The sequence below is a fragment of the Tachyglossus aculeatus genome, chromosome 1 (assembly GCF_015852505.1).
Source record: "Tachyglossus aculeatus isolate mTacAcu1 chromosome 1, mTacAcu1.pri, whole genome shotgun sequence".
In the NCBI taxonomy this organism is placed as follows: Eukaryota; Metazoa; Chordata; class Mammalia; order Monotremata; family Tachyglossidae; genus Tachyglossus; species Tachyglossus aculeatus.
The window spans coordinates 67,499,033-67,520,655 of NC_052066.1; the positions used below are offsets into that span (position 1 = coordinate 67,499,033).

Genomic DNA, 21,623 nt, shown 5'->3' on the forward strand with positions numbered 1-21,623 from the left:
ATGTTGACCCCAGGTCAGCCCCGAGCTAGTCTGGGGGGGTCTAACTCATTTATTGAGCGCTTACTGTGTGCAGAGCACTGTACTAAGCGCTTGGGAAGTACAAGTCAACAATAGATAGACATGGTCCTTACTCAACAGCGGGCTCACAGTCTAGAAGGGGGAGACAGACAACAAAACAAAACATGTGGACAGGTGTCAAGTCGTCAGACGAAATAGAATTAAAGCTAGATGCACATCATTAACAAAATAAATAGAATAGTAAATATGGACAAGTAAAATAAAGTAATAAATCTGTACAAACATATATACAGGTGCTGTGGGGAGGGGAAGGAGGTAGGGCGGGGGGGGATGGGGAGGAGGAGGAGGGGGAGAGGAAGGAGGGGGTCAGTCATGTCGACCCCAGGCCAGCCCTAGGCTAGTCCAGGGGGTCTAACTCATTTATTGAGCGCTTACTGTGTGCAGAGCACTGTACTAAGCGCTTGGGAAGTACAAGTCGTCAATAGAGACGGTCCCTATCCAACAATGGGCTCACAGTCTAGAAGGGGGAGACGGACAACAAAACAAAACATGTGGACAGCTCAACACGCTATCTGACCTTGGCTTCACTGACTCCGTCCTCTCCTGGTTCTCCTCTTATCTCTCCGGTCGTTCTTTCTCAGTCTCTTTTGCAGGCTCCTCCTCCCCCTCCCATCCTCTTACTGGGGGGGTTTCCCAAGGTTCAGTGCTTGGTCCCCTTCTGTTCTCAATGTACACGCACTCTCTTGGTGACCTCATTCGCTCCCACGGCTTCAACTATCATCTCTACACTGATGACACCCAAATCTACATCTCTGCCCCTGCTCTCTCTCCCCCTCTCCAGTCTCGCATCTCCTCCTGCCTTCAGTACATCTCCATCTGGATGTCTGCCCGCTACCTAAAGCTCAACATGTCGAAGACTGAACTCCTTGTCTTCCCTCCCAAACCTTGTCCTCTCCCTGACTTTCCCATCTCTGTTGACGGCACTACCATCTTTCCCGTCTCACAGGCCCGCAACCTTGGTGTCATCCTCGACTCCGCTCTCTCATTCACCCCTTACGTCCAAGCCGTCACCAAAACCTGCCGGTCTCAGCTCCGCAACATTGCCAAGATCCACCCTTTCCTCTCCATCCCAACCGCTACCCTGCTCATTCAAGCTCTCATCCTATCCCGTCTGGACTACTGCACCAGCCTTCTCTCTGATCTCCCATCCTCGTGTCTCTCTCCACTTCAATCCATACTTCATGCTGCTGCACGGATTATCTTTGTCCAGAAACGCTCTGGGCATATCACTCCCCTCCTCAAAAACCTCCAGTGGCTACCGATCAATCTGCGCATCAGGCAGAAACTCCTCACCCTGGGCTTCCAGGCTGTCCATCCCCTCGCCCCCTCCTCCCTCCCCTCCCTTCCCTCCTTCTCTAGCCCAGCCTACACCCTCTACTCTGCCACTAACCTCCCCACCGGGCCTCGCTCTCGCCTGTCCCGCCGCCGACCCCCGGGCCCACGTCCTTCCCCGGGCCTGGAATGCCCCTCCCTCTGCCCATCCGCCAAGCTCGCTCTCTTCCTCCCTTCAAGGCCCTGCTGAGAGCTCACCTCCTCCAGGAGGCCTTCCCACACTGAGCCCCTTCCCTCCTCTCCCCCTCGTCCCCCTCTCCATCCCCCATTTTACCTCCTTCCCTTCCCCACAGCACCTGTATATATGTAGATATGGTTGTACATATTTATTACTCTATTTATTTATTTATTTATTTATTTATTTATTTGTTTGTTTGTTTTACTTGTACATTTCTATCCTATTTATTTTATTTTGTTGGTATGTTTGGTTTTGTTCTCTGTCTCCCCCTTTTAGACTGTGAGCCCACTGTTGGGTAGGGACTGTCTCTGTGTGTTGCCAACTTGTAGTTCCCAAGCGCTTAGTACAGTGCTCTGCACATAGTAAGCGCTCAATAAATACGATTGATTGATTGATTGATTAGCACAGTGCTGCGCGCTCAATAAATATGATTGAATGACTCTCCCAAGCGTTTAGTACAGTGCTGCGTGCACAGTCAGCACTTAGTAAATACGATTAAATGAATGAGTCTCCCAAGCGCTTAGAACAGTGCTGCGCGCTCAGTAAATATGATTGAAAGAGTCTCCCAAGCATTTAGAACAGTGCTGTGCACTCAGTAACTATGATTGAATGACTCTCCCAAGCGTTTAGTACACTGCTGCGTGCACAGTCAGCGCTTAGTAAATACGATCGAATGAATGAGTCTTCCCAAGCGCTTAGTACAGTGCTGCGCGCTCAGTAAATGGTTGAATGAGTCTCCCAAGCGTTTAGTACAGTGCTGCGTGCACAATCAGCGCTTAGTAAATACGACTGAATGAATGGGTCTCCCAAGCGCTTAGTACAGTGCTGCGCGCTCAGTAAATATGATCGAATGACTCTCCCAAGCGTTTAGTACAGTGTTGCGCGTTCAGTAAATATGATCGAATGACTCTCCCAAGCCCTTACTACAGTGCTGCGCGTTCAGTAAATATGATCGAATGACTCTCCGAAGCGTTTAGTACAGTGCTGCGCGCTCAGTAAATATGATTGAATGAGTCTCCCAAGCGTTTAGTACACTGCTGCGTGCTCAGTAAATATGATTGAATGACTCTCCCAAGCGCTTACTACAGTGCTGCGCGTTCAGTAAATATGATTGAATGACTCTCCCAAGCGCTTAGTGCAGTGCTGCGTGCTCAGTAAATATGATTGAATGACTCTCCCAAGCGCTTAGTGCAGTGCTGCGTGCTCAGTAAATATGATTGAATGACTCTCCCAAGCGTTTAGTACAGTGCTGCGTGCTCAGTAAATATGATCGAATGACTCTCCCAAGCGTTTAGTACAGTGCTGCATGCACAGTCAGCGCTTAGTAAATTCGATTGAATTAATGAGTCTCCAAGCGCTTAGTGCAGTGCTGCGCGCTCAGTAAGTGATTGAATCACTCTCCCAAGCGTTTAGTACGTGCTGCGTGCAGTCAGCACTTAGTAAATTCGATTGAATGAATGCGTCTCCAAGCGCTTAGTACAGTGCTGCGCGCTCAGTAAATATGATTGAATGACTCTCCCAAGTGTTTAGTACAGTGCTGCTTACACAGTCAGCGCTTAGTAAATGCGATCGAATGAATGGGTCTCTCAAGTGCTTAGTACAGTGCTGCGTGCTCAGTAAATGATTGAATGACTCTCCCAAGCGCTTAGTACAGTGCTGCGCGCTCAGTAAATATGATTGAATGACTCTCCCAAGCGTTTAGTACAGTGCTGCGCGCTCAGTAAATCATTGAATGACTCTCCCAAGCGTTTAGTACAGTGCTGCGCGCTCAGTAAATATGATTGAATGACTCTCCCAAGCGTTTAGTACACTGCTGCGCGCTCAGTAAATGATTGAAAGACTCTCCCAGGCGCTTAGTACGGTGCTGCGCGTTCAGTAAATATGATTGAATGACTCTCCCAAGCGTTTAGTACAGTGCTGCGCGCTCAGTAAATATGATCGGATGACTCTCCCAAGCGTTTAGTACAGTGCTGCGCGCTCAGTAAATGATTGAATGACTCTCCCTGGCGCTTAGTACAGTGCTGCGCCTTCAGTATATATGACTGAATGACTCTCCCAGGCGCTTAGTACAGCGCTGCGCGCTCAGTGAATGATTGAATGACTCTCCCAAGCGTTTAGTACAGTGCTGCGCACTCAGTAAATGATTGAATGACTCTCCCAAGCGTTTAGTACAGTGCTGCGCGCTCAGTAAATATGGTCGAATGACTCTCCCAAGCGTTTAGTACACTGCTGTGCGCTCAGTAAATATGATCGAATGACTCTCCCAAGCGCTTAGTACAGTGCTGCGCGCTCAGTAAATATGATTGAATGACTCTCCCAAGCGTTTAGTACAGTGCTGCGCGCACAGTCAGCCCTTAGTAAATACGATCGAATGAATGAGTCTCCCAAGCGCTTAGTACAGTGCTGCGCTCTCAGTAAATATGATTGAATGACTCTCCCAGGCGCTTAGTACAGTGCTGTGCGCTCAGTAAATGTGATTGAATGACTCTCCCAAGCGCTTACTACAGTGCTGCGCGTTCAGTAAATAGGATTGAATGAGTCTCCCAAGCGTTTACTACAGTGCTGCGCGTTCAGTAAATAGGATTGAATGACTCTCCCAAGCGTTTAGTACAGTGCTGCGCGCTCAGTAAATGATTGAATGACTCTCCCAAGCGTTTAGTACAGTGCTGCGTGCGCAGTCAGCGCTTAGTAAATACGATTAAATGAATGAGTCTTCCAAGCGCTTAGTACAGTGCTGCGCGTTCAGTAAATATGATTGAATGACTCTCCCAAGCGTTTAGTACAGTGCTGCGCGCTCAGTAAATATGATTGAATGACTCTCCCAAGCGTTTAGTACACTGCTGCGTGCTCAGTAAATGATTGAATGAGTCTCCCAAGCGTTTAGTACAGTGATGCGCGCTCAGTAAATGATTGAATGACTCTCCCAAGCGTTTAGTACAGTGCTGCGCGCTCAGTAAATATTGAATGAGTCTCCCAAGCGTTTAGTCCAGTGCTGCGCGCTCAGTAAATGACTGAATGTGTCTCCCAAGCGTTTAGTACACTGCTGCGCGCTCAGTAAATGATTGAAAGACTCTCCCAGGCGCTTAGTACGGTGCTGCGCGTTCAGTAAATATGATTGAATGACTCTCCCAAGCGTTTAGTACAGTGCTGCGCGCTCAGTAAATATGATCGAATGACACTCCCAAGCGTTTAGTACAGTGCTGCGCGCTCAGTAAATATGATTGAATGACTCTCCCAAGCGTTTAGTACACTGCTGCGTGCTCAGTAAATGATTGAATGAGTCTCCCAAGCGTTTAGTACAGTGATGCGCGCTCAGTAAATGATTGAATGACTCTCCCAAGCGTTTAGTACAGTGCTGCGCGCTCAGTAAATGATTGACTCTCCCAAGCGTTTAGTACAGTGCTGCGCGCTCAGTAAATGACTGAATGAGTCTCCCAAGCGCTTAGTACAGTGCTGCGCGCTCAGTAAATGATTGAAAGACTCTCCCAGGCGCTTAGTACACTGCTGCGCGTTAAGTAAATATGATTGAATGACTCTCCCAAGCGTTTAGTACAGTGCTGCGTGCTCAGTAAATGATTGAATGACTCTCCCAAGCGCTTAGTACAGTGCTGCGCGTTCAGTAAAAATGATTGAATGACTTTCCCAAGCGCTTAGTGCAGTGCTGCGCGCGCAGTCAGCGCTCAGTAAATCCCACCGAACGACCGAGTCTCCGGAGCGTTCAGTACAGCGCCCGGTGAGGAGGACGGCGTGGTGCGAGGGCGGTCCCGCCCCCGGCCCGCCCCGGAGGGGGAGAGGCGACTCGGCCCGGCCGCGACAGCGACAGTCGGGAGGCGGCGGCGGCGGGGCTGGGGCTCTGTACTGAGCGCCCCAGCCCGGAGGGAGATGGCGGCGGCGGCGGCGGCGGCGGCGGGGGGAGCGGGGGCGACGCCGGAGGGGCTGGAGCCGCGGGCGCTGCAGTACGAGCAGACCCTGGTGAGTGGTCCGGGGGGGCGTCCCCCCCGCTCCCCCTCCGAGCGTCTCTCGCAGTGCCCAGGACTAGAGAGACCCCTCTCCGCCCCCCTCCCCCCATCCGAGCGTCTCTCACAGTGCCCAGGACTAGAGAGACCCCTCTCCGCCCCCCTGGCCATCCAGGACCGGCCCGCGGGGGAGGAGCGGAGGAGAAACCGATAATAATAATAACGAGGATGGGGATTTGAGGCGCTTACTATGTGCCAGGCACTGTTCTGAGCGCCGGGGGAGCCGAGCTCGGCCGGGCTGGGGCGTCAAGACTGGGAGCCCACTGGTGGGTAGGGACTGTCTCTCTATGTTGCCAACTTGGACTTCCCAGGCGCTCAGTACAGTGCTCCGCACGCGGGAAGCGCTCAATAAATACGACATTGATTGGGAGCCCGTTGTGGGGTGGGGATTGTGTCCGGTTGTTGCCCAGTTGTACCTTCCAGGCGCTTAGGACAGTGGTCTGCGCATAGTAAGCGCTCAGTAAATACGATTTACTGAGCACTGGACTAAGCGCTTAGTTCCTCCTCCCTGCAGCCCTGTATGTGCGTTTGTACGGATTTATGACTGTTCGATTTGTACATATTTATTCTGTTTTATTTTGTGAATATGTTTTGTTGTCTGTCTCCCCCTTCTAGACTGTGAGCCCGCTGTCGGGTAGGGACCGTCTCTATTGTGTTGCCTACTTGGACGTCCCAAGCGCTTAGTACAGTGCTCTGCACACAGTAAGCGCTCAATAAATACGATTGAATGAATGAATGAATGCCCTCCCTCACCTGGGCAGGTGCCAAAAATCCTTTTTCTCCGCAACGCTTCGCTTCTCCCAGGCCCCTGCTCCCTTCCCGCGGCTCCCTATCCGTTTATTCATTCAGTCGTATTTATTGAGCGCTTACTGTGTGCAGAGCACTGTACTAAGCGCTTGGGAAGTCCAAGTTGGCAACAGAGACGGCCCCAACCCAACAGCGGGCTCACGGTCTAGAAGGGGGGATCCTTTCTCCGGGTCTCTACCCTCTGAAATAGATAATGATGGTATTTGGTCAGCGCTCACTATGTGCCGAGCACTGTTCTAAGCGCTGGGGGAGATACAAGGTGATCAGGTTGTCCCACGGGGGGCTCACAGTCTTCACCCGCATTTGACAGATGAGGGAACTGAAGGACAGAGAAGTCGCGTGACCGGCCCAAAGTCACACAGCTGATAAGTGGCGGAGCCGGGATTAGAACCCACGACCTCTGACTCCCAAGCCCGGGCTCTTTCCACTGAGCCACGCTGCTTCTCCAACTCTGGAGGAGTTGGGACTGGCCCCTTGCCATCCTCAGGGCAACCAAGCGCTTAGTCCAGTGCTCTGCACACAGTAAGCGCTCAATAAATACGATTGAATGAATAAATGAACTAAGGGCTTGAGGGGCGAGAATTTGGGGGAGCAGAACCTGGGGAAGAGGGGGGCTTGGGAAGGGTTCATTCGTTCAATCGTATTTATTGGGCGCTTACTATGTGCAGAGCACTGGACTAAGCGCTTGGGAAGTACAAGTTGGCAACATATAGAGCCCCGCCAATTGTCAGCTGTGTGACTTTGGGCAAGTCACTTAACTTCCCTGTGCCTCAGTTCCCTCATCTGTAAAATGGGGATTAAGACTGTGAGCCCCCCATGGGACAACCTGATCACCTTGTTACCTCCCCAGCGCTTAGAACAGTGCTTTGCACATAGTAAGCGCTTAATAAATGCCATTATTATATAGAGATGGTCCCTACCCAACAGCGGGCTCACAGTCTAGAAGGGGGAGACGGACAACAAAACAAAACATATTAACAAAATAAAATAAATAGAATATGTACAAATAAAATAAATAGAGTAATAAATACGTACAAACATATATACAGGTGCTGTGGGGAGGGGAAGGAGGTAAGGCGGGGGGATGGGGAGGGGGAGACTGTACTAAGCGCTTGGAAAGTACAATTCGGCAACAGAGCTAGAGACCATCTATCTGTTTAGACTGTGAGCCCACTGTTGGGTAGGGACTGTCTCTATATGTTGCCTACTTGGTACTTCCCAAGTGCTTAGTACAGTGCTCTGCACACAGTAAGCGCTCAATAAATACGCTTGGTTGATTGATTGATCTAGACTGTGAGCCCACCGTTGGGTTGGGAAGGGGTTCAGGCAGGAATGGCCCTGGGCGAGACGGAGAGAGGAATTTCGTCCCAGGCCTCTCCCTAGAAGAAGTTCATCATCATCATCAATCGTATTTATTGAGCGCTTACTATGTGCAGAGCACTGTACTAAGCGCTTGATGTTACTAAGAAGTTAAGTGCTGACTATGTGCCAGGCACTGTTCTAAGCGCCTGTGACCCCATAAGAGTTCCAGTGCCCTTAGCTAAACCATTATTTCCCATTTAAACTGCAACAGATCTAGGACCAACTCTGTTATATTGTACTGTCCCTTGCGCTTAGTACAGCGCTTTGCGCCCAGTGAGCGCTCAGCAAATACGATTGATAATGTTAATGTCCCCAAGGGGATGTGAGGTGGCAATACAGATCTCACTGTGGCCCCCCTAGACTGTGAGCCCACTGTTGGGTAGGGACCGTCTCTATATGTTGCCAACTTGGACATCCCAAGCGCTTAGTACAGTGCTCTGCACACAGTAAGCGCTCAATAAATACGATTGATTGATTGATTGAATGATTGATTGAGGGACCCAGGGCCCAATCTGACCCATGGGCCGGGAATGCGTCTGTTTATTGTTGTCTTGCACTTCCCCAAGCACACAGTAAGCGCTTAGTAGATTCATCCATTCAATTCAGTCGTATTTATTGAGCGCTTACTGTGCGCAGAGCACTGTTACAAGCGCTTACAGATGGATAGATTCAGTAGATACGATTGAATGGAAGAATGAACGAACCTGTGGGGTACTGGGGAGCGTCTATGGGAATGGGCGTCCTACAGACAGTGAAGGGACACGGAGTTAATGAAAGAGGCCGCGAGAGGCAGAGATGGGGAGGAGAAAGCAGCAGGATGAGGAAAAGTATGTGAGTGTATGTGTGCGTAGAGGGGGATGGAGAGGGAGATCAAAAGGGAGCAGCCCGGGACCACCCTAAGGGAGACCTAACTGCCCTTCTGCCGAGGAAACCCAAACACATCCCATTGGATTCATTCTTTCATTCATTCAATCGTATTTATTGAGCGCTTTCTGTGTGCAAAGCACTGTACTGAGCGCTTGGGAGGTACAAGTTGGCAACATGTGGCTGAGCCCCTCAGCCCCCCCGAGGCCTCATCAGTTTCCTGCCACGCTCAAGTTTTCTTTTCATTCTTTCTGTATCGCCCTCCTTTCTAAGCTTCCCTTTTGACTTTTGCTCTCCAGTTCCCGTTTCTTCGAGTCTCCTTGGCTTCGGAACTCCCGGTGGATCCCCTTTCCTCTTCCAGCCTGGTGGTGCTCTGCCGTCCTGCTTGCCCGCCCGCCCGCCCGCCCACCTGCTGCTGGTCTCTGCCCGGCCCTGCCCGCCTCTACCTCCCTAATATTCCGCTTGCCGCCCTCTCGGCCCGCCTGCCCAGATCTTTCTGTCTCGCCCTCCCCCCCGGTTTTAGCCCCAACAGGAGCCCTTTGTGCCATGCAGCAACCCGGACAACGGCCGGAATCTGCTCCCCCTCGCTCCGACACCGCCCTTTCTTGCCCGGTGCCACCGTCTCTTCCCACCGCCCTTTCCTCCTCCGCACACCCAGCCCGGCCAGTTTGAGCCGGTGGTGGCTCTGACATTCTCCCAGCCCTGCCCATTCCCCAAGTCCTTCCCTTCGCCAGCCCCCCGCAAAGGCTCTTCCCCCTCATCCTCCCGGCCAAGAGGTGGGATTCACTGCCCTGAGCTCTCCTCCCCACAGTGGGGTAAATTGGGTTCAGAGAACAGCAGGCCAGACCCCCTCATTGGGGGTAGGGGACAACAGCTAGGGTGCTTGCCCCACGGAGAAGAGGGAGACAAGAGGATTATAGAGAGCGGCAGGCGGAGACGGTCACGGGCCGGGAGGTGGAGAGAAAGCAGCGTGACAGGGATTGCTGGGACCCCTTTTCCTAAAGCAGCCCAGCGGGCCGACCCCCCGGAAACTCGGGCCATCTCCCGAAACCTTCAGCCTCTCAAAGGCTCAACTCCCTCCCTCCCTTATCAATCAATCAATCAATCGTATTTATTGAGGGCTTACTGTGTGCAGAGCACTGGACGAAGCGCTTCGGAAGTCCAAGTTGGCAACATATAGAGACGGTCCCTACTCAACAGGGGGCTCACAGTCTAGAGTCCTCTCCCACTTCTCCGCCTCAGTTTCCCTGCCGGCCTCGCCCCTGAGTATCGGGGGCCCTGGAGCTGAGTTAAAGCTTACCCTGGCGTTGGTCAGAGGTGCCATCACCCCCCGTAATAATAATAATAATAATAATGATGGCATTTGTTAAGTGCTTACTATGTGCAAAGCACCGTTCCAAGCGCTGGGGAGGGGGGGATACAAGGTGATCAGGTTGTCCCAAAGGGGGCTCACAGTCTTCACCTCCATTTTACAGATGAGGGAACCTCATGAGGCCCAGAGAAGTGAAGCGGCTTGCCCAAAGTCACCCAGCTGACAGTTGGCGGAGCCGGGATTCGAACCCATGACCTCTGACTCCAAAGCCCGGGCTCTTTCCACTGAGCATCCCACTGGGTTGGGCCCAGCCGTCCTGCCAGGGCAGCCCCCACAGCCTGAAATGTCCATTGTTCCCACATCTCTGAGGACGGGACGGGGGAGGGCAACCTTCTAGGCCGCAGCCCAGGAACCGGCCCTCTCTCCGAGGCGCAGGCGGAAAAGGGACAGGAGGCTTTGAGAGGAGATTCTGTGGAGGTTGGAAATCGGAGAGTGGATGCCCCACCCCGCGCCATCATTCCCCAGCTGCCCTTCTCCTCTGTCGTCCCCAGATGTATGGCCGCTATACGCAGGATCTTGGTGCCTTCGCCAAGGAGGAAGCGGCACGAATTCGACTAGGCGGCCCTGAGTCCTGGAGGCCTTCCCCGGCCCCCCAGGCCTCTCCCGAACTGCTGGACTATGGGCAGAGTCGCTGTGCCCGCTGCCGCAGTGAGATTCGGGGACGGGGGGTGGGGGACGCGGTGGGTAGGGGATAGAGGGAGGGAGGAAGGGAGGGAAGGAGGGGAAGAGGAGAGCCTGGGAGGAGGTTGTGGAGAGGAAGGGGTTGGGCTGGACCGTGGGGCCATCCTAGGCACGAAACGCTAACAGTTTGGTTCCCTGAAGCGGGGCGGGCAGTGCCGAGCGGACTTCCAACTTCCAGTTACCCCCCCCTTCCTCTTTCCCAGTCTGTTCCGTGCACTGCCACAAGTTCCTGGTGTCCCGAGTTGGGGAGGACTGGATCTTCCTGGTGCTTCTGGGGTTGCTCATGGCGCTGGTCAGCTGGGCCATGGACTATGCCATTGCTGCCTGCCTGCAGGGTGAGGTGGAATAGGCTGCTCTCTGAGCAGTCGTTCGCTTGTCGTTGCTGCCGGTGGTTACGGATTGTTGCTGCTCACCAGGCCCCCGACTCTGTCCTGTCGGCTACGAGGCTTTCACTGTTGCTTCTTCGGATCACTTGCTAAGACCCGCTGATGTCCACTGACCCCCTTTCGTGGCCTTGCCCTGCCTCCTGTCTCTCCCCACTGCGGTCCATACTTCACTCGACCGCTCGGATCATTTTTCTAAAAAAAACATTCAGTCCACATCTTGCCACTCCTCAAGAACTTCCATATGTCACCCATCCGTCTCCCCGTCAAACACAAACTCCTCGCCATCGGCTTCAAGGCGCTCGATCGGCTCGCCCCCTGCCTATCTCAGCTCACTGAAATCCTACAGCGATCAACCAATCAATTAAATTTATTGAGTGCTTCCTATGTGCAGAGCACTGTACTGAGCACTTGGGAGAGTACAGTACAGCAGAGTCGGCAAACACGTTCCCTGCCCCAAAAGAGCTTGCAGTCTGGAGGGGGAGACAGACTTTACTGAAAATAAGTAAATAAACAAATAAATAACAGAATAAAGGTTGCAAATCCAAGTGCACGGGCAACGCAGAAGGAAGTGGGAGAAGAGGGAATGGGGGCTTAGGGAAGGCCTCTTGGAGGAGATGTGCTTTTAATAAAGTTTTGAAGGTGGGGAGACTGATCGTCTGTTGGCTACGATGAGGGAGAGCATTCCAGGCCAGAGGCAGGGTGAGGGCGAGGGGTCAGCGGTGAAGATACAGTGAATAGATTGGTGTTAGAAGAGCAAAGTGTGCAGGCTAAATTGTAGTCAGAAATCAGGGAGGTAAGATAGGAGGGGACAAGGTGATTGAGTGCTTTAAAGCGTATTATAAGGAGTTTATGCTTGGTGCAGTGATGGATAGGCTACCACTGGAGGTTCCTGAGGAGCGAGGAAACGCGGGAACAGTTTTGTAGTAAAACTGCAGCAACGTATGGACTGAAGTGGGGAGAGACAGGAGACGGGGGGTCAGCAAGAAGACTGATGCAGTAATCAAGGTGGGTTTGGAAACATTCTTGAATTAACTTGGTAGCAGTCTGGAAGGAGAGGAAAGGGCAGATTTTAGCAAAGTGAACATTGAACCAACAGGCTTTGGTGACAGGTTGAATATGTGGGTTGAATGAGAGAGATGAGTCCAGGATAATGGCGAGGTTATGGGTTTGTGAGACAGGAAGGATAGTGGTGCTGTCTACAGTGATGGGAAAGTCAGGGGGAGGACAGGCTTTGGGTGGGAAGGTGGCGACTTCTGTTTTGAACTGTTAAATTTGAGGTGTCGGTGGGACATCTAACCAATGAATGGTATTTATTGAGCACTTACTTTGTGCAGAGCACTGTACCAGGTGATTCTGAGAGAGTACAATACAACACAATTAGTGGGTACATGTCCTGCCCATAACAAGCTTAGAGTCGAGCAGAACAAGACTAGGGCTTTTTTTAATATGCGGCATTTGTTAAGCACTTATTCTGTGCCACACACTCTACTAAGTGCTGGGGTAGATGAAAGATAATCAGGTTGGACACAGTCCATGTCCCACATGGGGCTCACAGTCTTACTCTCCATTTGACACATGAGGTAACTGAGGCACAGAGAAGTGAAGCAACGTGCCCAAGGTCACAGAGCAGACAAGTGGCGGAGCCAAGATTAGGAGCCAGGCCCGTGCTCGATCCACTAGGCCTTGCTTCTTTCCACTTAAGAATGCTTCCCATTCCCAGGTAAAGATGTATTGAAGGCGGGAGGAAATGTGAGGCTGTAGAGTGGGAAAGAGATCAGGACTGGAGATGTAGATTTGGATATTCATAGGTTTGGTAGTTGAAGCCATGGGACCAAATGAGTTCCCCAAGGGAGTGGGTGTTAGATGGAGAATAGAAAGAGACCTGGAACTGAACCTTGAGGGACTCTCACAGTTGGTGGGAGGCAGAGGAGGAGCCCATGAAAGAGACTGAGAATAAGCGGTCAGAGAGATAGGAGGAGAAACAGGAGAGGACGGTGTCAGTGAAGCCAGGTTGGATAATGTTTCCAGGAGAAGGGGGGTGGCTGACAGCATCGAAGGCAACTGAGAGGTTAAGAAGGATTAGGATGCAGTAGAGGCCGTTGGATATGGCAAGGAGATCATTGGTGACCTTTGAGAGGGCGGTTTTTGGTGGAGTGAAGGGGACGGAAGCCGGTTTGGAGGGGGCCAAGGAGGGAATTGAAGGTGAGGAACTAGAGCCAGCTGATGTAGACAACTTGCTCGAAGGGTTTGGAGAGAAATGGCAGCAGGGAGATGGGGCAATAACTGGAGGGAGCCATGAGGTCAAGGGAGGGCTATTTTTTTAGGATAAGGGTGATATAAGTATATCTGAAAGCAGTGGGGAATGAACCCACTGGAGAGTGAACGGTCAGGGAGGGAAGACGAGAGGGGGCCAGCGTTTTGAAAGGGTGTGAAGGGATGGAGTCAGAGGCACAGGTGATGGGGGTGGATTCTGAGAAGAGGTGGGCGAACTCCTCTTGAATACTGCTGGCAAAGATGGGAGAATTGAAGAAGGGGCAGGAGGAGGGAGGAAGTGGAGAAGAACATAGGAGATTTTAGGGAGATCAGGTCTAATGGTTTCAATTTTTTCAATAAAATATGTTGCCAGGTCATTAGGGAAAAGAGATGGGGATGGCAGGGGGATTTGAGGAGGGAGTTAAATGTCTGAAACAACTGCTGAGGGCAAGGAGCATGGGGGTCAATAGGGATGGAGAAAACGTTCCTGGGCAGAGGAGAGGCAGAGTTAAATCAGAAAAGGATGAACTTGGGGTCAGCTGGGCCGATTTGGATTTCCATCAGCGGTGCTCTGTGGCTTGTGAACAGGAGCAAAGGAAGTGGACTGTGAAGTGACTAAAACAAGATCAGCCACGGGACAGGGGAGCAAGTGAGTTCAATTCAATAGAGAGGGTGATGTCGAGGGTGTCAACTTGGTCATCAAGGGAAGATAGTTTGGGTATGGAGACTAAATGGGGCATGATGACGAGAAAATTTGATGGGATCAAAAGATCAGAGGTCTCTGTGGGGGAGCAAGGCAGATTTGAGAGTGAGGGCATGTGGGAGAGAAGGGAGTTGAAGAGATCGTGGTTGGATAGAACGATTTCGGAATTGGTGAGGGTAGTTTTTTGTATGGTGTCTAGCGATGAAGAGATCGAGTGTGTGTCCAACTTGGTGAGTGGGCGAGCAAGGGTGGGCCAGGAGGTCAGTGGAGTTGAGGAGTGAGAGGAAATGGGCAGCGGGAGGGTCGTCAGGAACATTTACATGGATATTGAGGTCCCCAAGGATCAGTGAAGGGATGGAGAAAGAGAGAAGGATCAAAATGGTTCAGAAAGTCGGAGGAGCGGCCTGGAGAGCAGTAGATGACCGTAACTAATAATAATAATAATAATGATGGTATTTGTTAAGCGCTTACTATGTGCAAAGCACTGTTCTAAGCGCTGGGGAGGTTACAAGGTGATGAGGTTGTCCCACGGGGGGCTCACAGTCTTAATCCCCATTTTACAGATGAGGTAACTGAGGGCCAGAGAAGTGAAGTGCCTTGCCCAAAGTCACACAGCTGACAGTTGACGGAGCCGGGATTTGAGCCCACAACCTCTGACTCCAAAGCCCGGGCTCTTTCCACTGAGCCACACTGCTTCTCGAAACCAGAAACTGGAGTGGGCAGAAGAGGCGGATAATATGGGCTTCAGAGGAAGGGAAAGAGAAGGATGGGGGACCCAGCCCATAAACTCCTCTTTTCTAATGCCAACATACTCGCTATATCTCAGTCTCGTCTATCTCACCGCCGACTCCTTTCCCACATCTTTCTTTTGGCCTGGAATTCCCTCCCTCTTCATATCCTACAGTCCACCACCCTTCCTACCTTGAAAACTCTTCTAAAATCCCCTGTCCTTCAAGAGGCCTTTCCCAGCTAAGCCCTCATTTAAATGCCATTGATTGACTGATTGATGTAAGCCTCTTGTGGTTACATCTAAAGCCCTCAATACTGTGCTTTACACACAATAAGCGCTCAATAAGTACCACTGATTGATTGATTGATGGATTTTTTATGGCATTTGTTAAGCACTTACTCTGCGCCAGGCACTGTGCTAAGCGCTGGGGAATGTCCAAGCTAATCCGGTTGGACACAGCCCGTGTCCCACGTGAGGCTCACAGTCTTAATGCCCATTGCACAGATGAGACTGAGGCATAGAGAAGTTCAGTGATTTGTCCAAGGTCACAAAATAGACAAGTGGCAGAATCGGGATTAGAACCCAGGTCCTTCTGACTCCTAGGCCTGTGCTCTATCCACTAGGCCACACTTCCTGATTGCTTGCCAACCTCTCCCCAACTCCGTCTGTCAAGAGTGGACCATTCCCCGGATGGGAACAGGGGCCCCCAGGGGTATGGAGGGGGAAGGGGGAGTGGGTGGGGAGCCAGATAATAATAATAATAATGACATTTATTAAGCGCTTACTATGTGCAAAGCACTGTTCTAAGCGCTGGGGAGGTTACAAGGTGAATAATAATAATGGCATTTATAAGTGCTTACTATGTGCAAAGCACTGTTCTAAGCGCTGGGGAGGTTACAAGGTGAATAATAATAATGGCATTTATAAGTGCTTACTATGTGCAAAGCACTGTTCTAAGCGCTGGGGAGGTTACAAGGTGAATAATAATAATGGCATTTATTAAGCGCTTACTATGTGCAAAGCACTGTTCTCAGTGCTGGGGAGGTTACAAGGTGATCAGGTTGTCCCACGGGGGGCTCACAGTTTTAATCCCCATCTTCCAGATGAGGTAACGGAGGGCCAGAGAAGTGAAGTGACTTGCCCAAAGTCACACAGCGGACAGTTGGCGGAGCCGGGATTTGAACCCCTGACCTCTGACTCCAAAGCCCGGGCTCTTTCCATTGAGCCATGCTGCTTCTCTGTCAGGGGTCAGAAGTCAATCAGACAATCCTATTTATTGAGCGCTTACTGTGTGCAGAGCACTGTACAGAGCACTTGGGAGGTATGATATAAAGCAATAATAATAATAATGATGGCATTTATTAAGTGCTTACTATGTGCAGAGCACTGTACTGAGCACTTGGGAGGTACAATATAAAGCAATAATAATAATAATGATGGCATTTATTAAGCGCTTACTATGTGCAAAGCACTGTTCTAAGCACTGGGGAGGTTACAAGGTGATCTTCTAGACTGTGAGCCCACTGTTGGGTAGGGACCGTCTCTATATGTTGCCAACCTGTACTTCCCAAGCGCTTAGTACAGTGCTCTGCACAGAGTAAGTGCTCAATAAATACGATTGAATGAATGAATCAGGTTGTCCCACGGGGGGGCTCACAGTCTTTGTCCCCATTTTACAGATGAGGAGGCCCAGAGAAGTGAAGTGACTTGCCCAAAGTCACACAGCTGACACGTGGCAGAGCCAGGATTTGAACCCATGACCTCTGACTCCAAAGCCTGTGCTCTTTCCACTGAAGCACACTGCTTCTCCAAATCAAGCGCTTAATACAGTGCTCTGCACACAGTAAGCGCTCAATAAATCATCATCATCATCATCAATCGTATTTATTGAGCGCTTACTATGTGCAGAGCACTGTACTAAGCGCTTGGGAAGTACAAATTGGCAACATATAGAGACAGTCCCTACCCAACAGTGGGCTCACAGTCACTCAATAAATACGATTGAATGAATCAACAGACACATTCCCTGCCCGCAACGAGTTTACACTCTAAAGGGGAGGACCGACGTGAATATAAATCAAAAAATTACAGATTTTTACCTACGTGCTGTGGGGTTGGGAGTGGGAATGAAGAAAGGGAACAGGTCAGGGCACCGGCTGTGTCCCCCAGCCGAGGGTCAGAGGTCAGAGGTCAGAGCAGGGCCCGCTCTGTGTCTACAGCCCAGCAGTGGATGTCCCGAGGCTTGGATACTAGCCTCCTACTGCAGTATCTGGCCTGGGTCACCTACCCCGTGGTGCTCATCACCTTCTCGGCGGGATTCACCCAGATCCTGGCGCCTCAGGCCGTCGGTAAAGTCCGGGGCGAGGTGGGCGGAGGGCAAGAAGGAAGCTGGGAGAGGGTCGCCGGGGGCGAGACCCGGGGACGGGGACGGGTCGCGGTCACCCGGGACCTCGTAGCACAGGGTGGGACGTTTCCCACGCCTCCGCGTCTCTCTCCCTGCCCCTCACGCCCCCGCAGGCTCCGGGATTCCCGAGATGAAGACGATCCTGCGGGGCGTGGTGCTGAAGGAGTATCTCACCCTCAAGACCTTTGTGGCCAAGGTCATCGGGCTGACCTGCGCCCTGGGCAGCGGCATGCCCCTGGGAAAGGAGGTGAGCGAAGGCTGGGAGGTGGGAGAAGCGGCGTGGCGTAGCGGTGGGAGCACGGGCCTGGAGGCAGGAGGCCGTGGGTTCTAATCCCAGCCCTGCCACTTGTCTGCCGTGTGACCTTGGGCCAGTCACGTCTCAGGCCTCAGTTTCCTCACCTGTAAAATGGAGATTGAGATTGTGAACCTCACCTGGTCTGTCTCCCCCTTTTAGACTGTGAGCCCCCTGTTGGGTAGGGACTGTCTCTATATGTTGCCAATTTGTACTTCCCAAGCGCTTAGTACAGTGCTCTGCACACAGTAAGCGCTCAATAAATGCGATTGATGATGATGATGATGATGATGATGATGACAGGGACTGTGTCCAACCCCATTTGCTTGTATCTACCCCAGTGCCTGGCACGTAGTAAGTGCTTAACAAATGCCATTATTGTACTGAAGCGGCATGGCCTAGTGGCAAGAACCCGGGCTTGGAAGTCAGAGAACGTGGGTTCTAATCCCGGCTCCGCACTTGTCTGCTGTGTGACCTTGGGGAAGTCACTTCACTTCTCTGTGCTGCAGTTACCTCATCTGTAAAATGGAGATTAAGACTGTGAGCCCCATGTGGGACAACCTGATTTCCTTGTATCTACCCCAGCGCTTAGAACAGTGTTTGGCACAAAGTAAGCGCTTTACAAATACTATTATTATTAGTAGTATTATTATTATTATTACAGTGCCTGGAACATAGTAAGCACTTAACAAATACTATAATTATTATTATTAGGTCTGAGAGACAGAAAAGGAGCCAGGGGTCTCCAGGGCCTCGTGGGGGGTAGGTCTGGGAGTGGCGGTGGTCTGGGGCCTGGACAGGGGCACCGCTCAAATAATAGTAATGGCATTTATTAAGCGCTTACTATGTGCCAAGCACTGTTCTAAACGCTGGGGAGGTTACAAGGTGATCAGGTTGACCCACGGGGGGCTCACAGTCTTCATCCCCATTTTACAGATGAGGTAACTGAGGCCCAGAGAAGTGAAGTGACTTGCCCAAAGTCACCCAGCTGACAATTGGCGGAGCCGGGATTTGAAGCCGTGACCTCTGACTCCAAAGCCTGGGCTCTTTCCACTGAGCCACGCTGCTTCTCTAACCTCCTCTCTTCCCCAGGGCCCGTTCGTGCACATTGCCAGTATGTGTGCCGCACTGCTCAGCAAGTTTCTCGCACTCTTTGGGGGCATCTATGAGGTGAGGGGAACACTGGCGTGAGAAGAGAGGCCCAGGGGAGGGGGGCCCGGGAGGGAGGAGAGGGAACTGGGCTGAGGCAGGGAGTGGAACATAGTAAGCACTCAATAAATACCATTGATCGATCAATTGATTGATTGAGAGGGTAAGCCTCACTGAAGGGGGCCGTTGACATCTAGACCCTTCTCTCCTCAAGTCCCACAGGTTTGAAGTGATAGCAGTATAGTGCTCTGCACACAGTACGTGCTCAATAAATATGACTGAATGAATTGAACGAATCATCATCATCATCATCATCAATCGTATTTATTGAGCGCTTACTATGTGCAGAGCACTGTACTTAGTGCTTGGGAAGAACAAGTTGGAATGACTGTGAGGCCACTGTTGGGTAGGGACCGTCTCTATATGTTGCCAACTTGTACTTCCCAAGCGCTTAGTACAGTGCTCTGCAGACTGTAAGCGCTCAATAAATACGATTGAATGAATGAATGAATGAATGAATGAATGAAAGGTCAGACTGGCTGGAGACTGGCTGGGTGCTTCTGGGGGCCCCCGCCTTACCTCCTTCCCCTCCCCACAGCACCTGTATATATGTCTGTACGGATTTATCACTCTATTTATTTTACTTATACATATTTACTATTCTATTTATTTTGTTAATGATGTGCATTTAGCTTTAATTCTATTTGTTCTGACGACTTGACACCTGTCTACCTGTTTTGTTTTGTTGTCCGTCTCCTCCTTCTAGACTGTGAGCCCGTTGTCGGGTAGGGACCGTCTCTATATGTTGCCGACTTGGACTTCCCAAGCGCTTAGTCCAGTGCTCTGCACACAGTAAGTGCTCAATAAATACGATTGAATGAATGAATGAAAAACCTTGCTGTCAATCAGCCATTCATTTATTAAGCACTACTGTTCATTCATTCAATCGTATCTATCGAGTGCTTATTGTTCATTCATTCATTCATTCAATCGTATCTATCTAGTGCTTATTGTTCATTCATTCATTCAATCGCATTTATTGAGCACTGATTGTGTACTGAACACTCTAATAACCGCTTAGGAGAGTACAATATAACATACTGACACGTTCATTCATTCAATTGTATTCATTGTGGGCAGGGAGCACATTCATTCATTCATTCATTCAATTGTATTGTACTCAATTGTATTCGTTGTGGTCCCTGCCCACAATGAGCTTACAGTCTACTGGGTACAGAGCACTGTACTAAGGACTTGGGAGAATACAACAGCTTTGGTAGACGCGTTTCCCACCCACAGGGAGCTTACAGTCCGCCGTCTGTCCCCGCAGAATGAGTCCAGGAACACGGAGATGCTGGCCGCGGCCTGTGCCGTCGGGGTCGGCTGCTGCTTCGCAGCTCCCATCGGAGGTGAGAGCCCCTCTCTTCCTAGTCAGCCCCTCTCGTCCATTCTCCTTTCCCGTCGCCCCGCATTCGTTCTCCCAGCCACTTCCCGTCTCCCCCCCATCCCTCCCCCGGCCAGGTGTCCTATTCAGCATTGAGGTCACCTCCACCTTCTTTGCCGTTCGCAATTACTGGCGTGGCTTCTTTGCCGCTACTTTCAGCGCCTTCATCTTCCGGGTCCTGGCGGTCTGGAATCGTGATGAAGGTAGAGCGTGGGGGCTCGGCGGGGCTGAGGGAGGGGGCCGGGAGGGGTGGCGGAGCCGGGCCCGGACGCTGGGAATCCTTGGATCCTGTCGATCTCGCCTTTCCCACCTAGAGACCATCACGGCTCTCTTCAAAACCCGCTTCCGACTCGACTTTCCCTTTGACCTCCAGGAACTGCCAGCCTTCGCCGTCATCGGGTGAGGGATTGGACTCGAGAGGGATGAGGCGGGGAAGGTGGGAGGCGGAGGCGCGGGAGCGGCACCCTCTCACTTGCCCTGCCATTTAGCATTGCCAGTGGCTTTGGGGGGGCCCTGTTCGTCTACCTGAACCGGAAGATCGTCCTGGTCATGCGGAAACAGAAAACCATCAACCGCTTCCTCATGAAGAAGTGAGTCAGGCCGCCCCGCCCTTTTCTTCCTTGTATTTGTTAAGCGCTTACTATGTGTCACGCATTGTTCAAAGTGCTGGGGTAGCTACTAGTTAGGCTGAATACGGTTCCCATCCCGCACGGGGTTCACCGTCTAAGGAGGAGGAAGAACAGGTATCGAATCCCCAGTTTTCGGTTGAGGAGGCTGAGGCACAGAGAAGTTAAGCGTGTTGCCCAAGGTCATTCAGCAGACAAGCGCCGGAATTAGAACTCGGGTCCTTTGCCTCTGAGGCCTGTGCCCTTTTCCCCAAACTACCCGATCGCATGAGCCAGTTCCTTAATAAGCCTGCTAGCCAGGGCTCTGCTCCATCCCCCAGTCTCTCCAGCGACCCTAATAATAATAACTGTAGTATTTGTTAATAATAATAATGGCATTTATTAAGCGCTTACTATGTGCAAAGCACTGTTCTAAGCGCTGGAGTGGTTACAAGATGATCAGATTGTCCCACGGGGGGCTCACAGTCTTCATCCCATTTTAGAGATGAGGGAACTGAGGCCCAGAGAAGTGAAGCGACTTGCCCAAAGTCACACAGCTGACAATTGGCAGAGCTCGGATTTGAACCCATGACCTCTGACTCCAAAGCCCAGGCTCTTGCCACTGAGCCACGCTGTTTCTCCAAGTGTTAAGCACTTATTATGTACCAAGCACTGTTCTAAGCACTGGGGCAGATACAAGCTAATCATTCTTTCATTCAATCATATTGAGCGCTTACTGTGTGCAGAGCACTGTACTAAGCACTTGGGAAGTACAAGTTGGCAACATATAGAGACGGTCGCTACCCAACAGTGGGCTCACAGTCTAGAAGGGGGAGACAGAGAACAAAACATGTAGACAGGTGTCAAAATCAGGTTGGACACAGTCCCTGTCCCACATGGGACTCGCAGTCTTAATCCCCGTTTTACAGCTGAGGTAACTGAGGCACAGAGAAGTAAAGCGACTCGC

At 51.3% G+C, this 21,623-nt stretch overlaps 1 protein-coding gene across 1 annotated transcript in view; it reads left to right on the forward strand.

The window, feature by feature from the left end:
• Nucleotides 1-5,470: 5,470 nt before the first annotated feature.
• Nucleotides 5,471-21,623, forward strand: part of CLCN2 (chloride voltage-gated channel 2) — a 44,385-nt gene continuing 28,232 nt past the window's right edge. Inside the window, exons 1-11 of the mRNA XM_038745151.1 lie at nucleotides 5,471-5,560; nucleotides 9,161-9,313; nucleotides 10,501-10,657; nucleotides 10,894-11,025; nucleotides 16,982-17,110; nucleotides 17,280-17,413; nucleotides 18,551-18,628; nucleotides 19,938-20,016; nucleotides 20,129-20,254; nucleotides 20,366-20,450; nucleotides 20,540-20,641. Of these exons, the coding sequence (XP_038601079.1) occupies nucleotides 5,471-5,560; nucleotides 9,161-9,313; nucleotides 10,501-10,657; nucleotides 10,894-11,025; nucleotides 16,982-17,110; nucleotides 17,280-17,413; nucleotides 18,551-18,628; nucleotides 19,938-20,016; nucleotides 20,129-20,254; nucleotides 20,366-20,450; nucleotides 20,540-20,641 (1,265 nt within the window). The remainder of the gene's footprint in view (nucleotides 5,561-9,160; nucleotides 9,314-10,500; nucleotides 10,658-10,893; nucleotides 11,026-16,981; nucleotides 17,111-17,279; nucleotides 17,414-18,550; nucleotides 18,629-19,937; nucleotides 20,017-20,128; nucleotides 20,255-20,365; nucleotides 20,451-20,539; nucleotides 20,642-21,623) is intronic.